Source organism: Vitis vinifera, chromosome 19 (genome assembly GCF_030704535.1).
Source record: "Vitis vinifera cultivar Pinot Noir 40024 chromosome 19, ASM3070453v1".
Taxonomy (NCBI): Eukaryota; Viridiplantae; Streptophyta; class Magnoliopsida; order Vitales; family Vitaceae; genus Vitis; species Vitis vinifera.
This window is the reverse complement of record NC_081823.1, coordinates 13,139,067-13,142,908: the sequence shown is the minus strand read 5'-3', so window position 1 is coordinate 13,142,908 and position 3,842 is coordinate 13,139,067. Positions and strand designations below refer to the sequence as shown.

Below are 3,842 nucleotides of genomic sequence, written 5' to 3'. Positions count from 1 at the left end.
ATAAGTTGTAACCATCTGAGTATAGTAATATTTATGGGATTAGTGTTTGGAGGGGGAGTTGAAGTTTGAACCCTTTTCCTTATATCATTGTTATCATCATCATTATTGTTTATCTTTGCTGCCAGTAGAGTTACATATTACAAATTCACAGCTAAATAAGACAGTCTATGCAGATGCATCTCCAGGAGCACTTCGGCTCCCATCCCTGCACCAAATCTCAGCCCAAGCAAGCTGCCTGGATGTGGTGGTGAAGTTTAGGTCAAACAAGATTCCAGGTTCTTAATTGAAACTTAGAAGTGGGTACTAATTTGTATGCTTTAGAATTGTTACTATAGGCCATTAGCCATCAAATCTGTTTGAACATTTTCTTCTTCAATTGTGAACAGAATGCATTTTGGCATGATTTTTAGGAAATGGAATTGGCCTTTGGAAATTCAACTACTGGTTAAATGGTGATCATTTAGTGTTTAATGAAGCATATGGAACTTGAATAATGTGAACTAATTGAAAACTGATACTGTTGCATGTTATAGATACCTCAATCTGATGGTTTCTGCAACAACCAGGTCCAAAAGATGCTCCCCCTTCCTGTGTATCTCCCCTGAACAGTCTATTCTTTTGCTTCCCTTTTCATCAATTCTCACTCCCTTTGTACCACAATTTCATTCCCTTTAATGCGAATTGACCAGGGGTGGATTCATTTGGAATGACATAGTAAAAAGATTGAAAAAAATATATAAAAGCAAGCATGCATCATTGATATGAATCGAGCATATCAGTATGCACATGAAAAATCATTTAACTTTCATCAAATCTTTGCATAAGATTAAACATGCATGCACTTCATGCATTTGAGCATATAGAAGGAATCAACCTACCAAATCTGTAGTATTTAGTTGATACTAGCGCTAATAGGAAGCTATAATATAATGATGTAAGAAAATTAAGCCATATCAACTGCTTATTAATATTATACAAACACTTACAAGTATTTGACTGTCATCAAACCACACAACTTTCAAGATGTTTAAAAATTTTTTAAACATATAATTAGAAATTGTACTTACTATCCTATTATTATTATTTTTATTGATTATATAATTAATTGTTATAAAAATTTTATTATGTTGATAAATTATAATATTTAAATGTTTAAAAAAATATATTAGATTGCAAATTAATTTTAAAAGAAATAAAATAATTAATTTTATAGATATTTTTCATACGTAAAAATAAAGTAGATTTGGAATTTAAAAACAAGTTTAGAGCTTAGATAAAAATACAAACATCACAGAAATTTTAAGGAGTTATAATAAACACAAAGTTTAAAATAGTTTGACTTGTCCGCCCAAAAGGATGCAAGAATGGACCAGTGTACTTAATGGACTTGGGCTGACGACAGCAACGACGTGGAATGATCAAAGCAATGACCTCTCTGGAAGCATTATATTTAATAAAAAAATACATATGGGAATTCTGGAGTGAGAAACGAAACTGAGATGAGAACATAATATGGAAGGAAAATGAATGCTGAGATAAGCAATGAGCACCACCACCTCCTAGAAGTTCCAAGGTTTTAACCCACTCCCTGGGATTTGCTATAAATACTTGACAATTTCCCTTGTGTTGTTCATCAATACTTGAATAACTGAGTTTGAATCTTATCGATCACAGTAGTAGCAATGGCAGACGAGATTATCTTGTTGGATTTCTGGCCTAGCATGTTTGGTATGAGGGTCAGAGTTGCCCTGGCAGAGAAGGGCCTCAAGTATGAATATAGACAGGAGGACTTGAGGAACAAGAGCCCTCTGCTGCTTGAGATGAACCCAGTTCATAAGAAAATCCCGGTTCTGATCCACAATGGAAAGCCCATTTGTGAGTCTCTGATAATAGTTCAGTATATTGATGAGGTTTGGAAGGATAAATCTCCATTGTTGCCTAGTGACCCATACCAGAGAGCTCAGGCCAGGTTCTGGGCGGACTACGTAGACAAGAAGGTATGTCTTTGCTGTTGATTTAAAGCATTTTCTTTTGTTTTTTTGTTTTTTGTTTTTTGTTTTTTTTTTTTTGGTTTGATAATGGTGAGGGATTTGTCCAAAATGCTGGGTTTCTCCTTCTTCACACATTCCCTTCTGATATTTTTCTTCCACCGGCCCTTCATTTAATTTGTTCCTAGCATATGAGATTTCTATGCTGAAGGGTCCTTAATAAACTTGTCCAACTATACGGAAAGTTGAAACTTGATGAAATGCTCCAAAAAAATAACCCTTTTCTCTCTTTGACTTTATTGTTTTCCACAGCTCTATGAACTTGGAGGGAAGATATGGTCAACCAAAGGAGAAGAGCAGGAAACAGGCAAGAAGGAATTCATAGAGTGCCTCAAGCTTTTGGAAGGAGAGCTTGGAGAGAAGCCTTACTTCGGGGGTGAAAAAATTGGGTTTGTGGATGTGGCCCTGGTGACCTTCTCTTGCTGGTTTTATGCATACGAGACCTTTGGCAACTTCAGCATAGAGGCGGAGTGCCCCAAGTTGATCGCTTGGACCAAGAGGTGCATGGAAAAGGAGAGCGTGTCGTCTTCTCTGGAAGACCCACACAAGGTCCATGGCTTTATCATGGGGATGAGAAAGAGGTTTGGTATAGAGTAGAAGGGGCACATGGATTTGTTGTGAGGATAAGAAAGAAGCTTGGTATAGAGTAAAAGGGAAACATCATGGGCTATTGAGTAGTGTTGTTTAGTTAATATTAGATAATATATATGAGTGTTTGGCTGTTTGCTTAAGTTTTTTCTTTGAAATTGTATCGTTAATCTTTCCGGTTGAAATCCCTTTCTGAGGATTGGTGCCTGGTGGGCTGTGTTCTTGTATTAAAGAAATAAAAGAGTTTTTAACTACCATTCCATCGTACACAACGTTGTCTTAATTACTATCAAATGACTTGTGTACTCTGTACACAACATTCATAAAATGTACCTTTTTTCCTATAGAATGAATGATGAGTCATATACCTATTCATAACTTGCTCATGCTTTACGCTTGTTCCATAATTAGAGTCACTTGAACATGTAACTTATAAATAAATCACGGATATGTATAATAAGTGAAGTGAGTCATTTATACAATGTAAATTTGATGTGTTTATGTTTTAAGATGATGTACTTATTTTTCAATAAGATGAACCTATTTTTTCAAGGCATGTACCCAAGGTTCTAGAACGAGAAATGAGATGTGTGAAGGCCTCCGGAGGCCTATAAAAGGGAAAGTGCATAATAAGAATAAGTCAAACAAGTCACCTAAACAATAAAAATAATATGTACTTGTAAATATTAAAATTTATTACATTTTTATTTTACATTGATTTTGAATCAAATTTTATCATTAGATTTTAAATTCCGATTATATATTTGATCCACTCATCATTTATTTATTAATTTTTATTATTTTTTATATTATATTATTTTATTATTATTATTATTATATTTTACTTTTTATTTTATTTTATTTATTATTACTATTATTATTATTTTATTTTTATTTTTTTTATTTTTTATTTCTTTCATTTCTCTCTCCTCTCTCTCCCCTACCTACCCTCACCTACCCCCATCAACCCACGTCCAAGACCCCCAATCTCCACTCTTCAACATTTTTTCTTTCATTTTTTTTTTAATATTTTCTCCCCCATTCTCAAAAATGGTGGCCGCGGCCCATTCACAAGCTCTCTTTCTTTTTTTAGTTTTTTTACCCCTATTTCCCAAGGCCGGCTGCCCCCATTTCCCCCCCATTTTTCTTCTTCCTTTTTTTTTTTTCCAACACGACTCACCACATTGGACTCACGGCCAGCTCCCC

At 34.5% G+C, this 3,842-nt stretch overlaps 1 protein-coding gene across 1 annotated transcript; it reads left to right on the top strand.

Moving 5' to 3' along the window:
• Positions 1-260: 260 nt before the first annotated feature.
• Positions 261-2,893, top strand: LOC100261799 (probable glutathione S-transferase parC). Its single transcript, XM_002264789.5, has 3 exons — positions 261-275; positions 1,675-1,997; positions 2,301-2,893. Exons 2-3 carry the CDS (start codon positions 1,683-1,685, stop codon positions 2,643-2,645), a joined length of 660 nt encoding a protein of 219 aa, XP_002264825.1. The 5' UTR covers positions 261-275; positions 1,675-1,682; the 3' UTR covers positions 2,646-2,893.
• Positions 2,894-3,842: the final 949 nt, after the last annotated feature.

Bases quoted from the DNA above. Each gene is read 5' to 3' on its own strand.
- LOC100261799 (XM_002264789.5), top strand. From the start codon at position 1,683: ATGGCAGACGAGATTATCTTGTTGGATTTCTGGCCTAGCATGTTTGGT. The intron at 1,998-2,300 runs GTATGTCTTTGC...TGTTTTCCACAG, and splicing joins CGGACTACGTAGACAAGAAG to CTCTATGAACTTGGAGGGAA.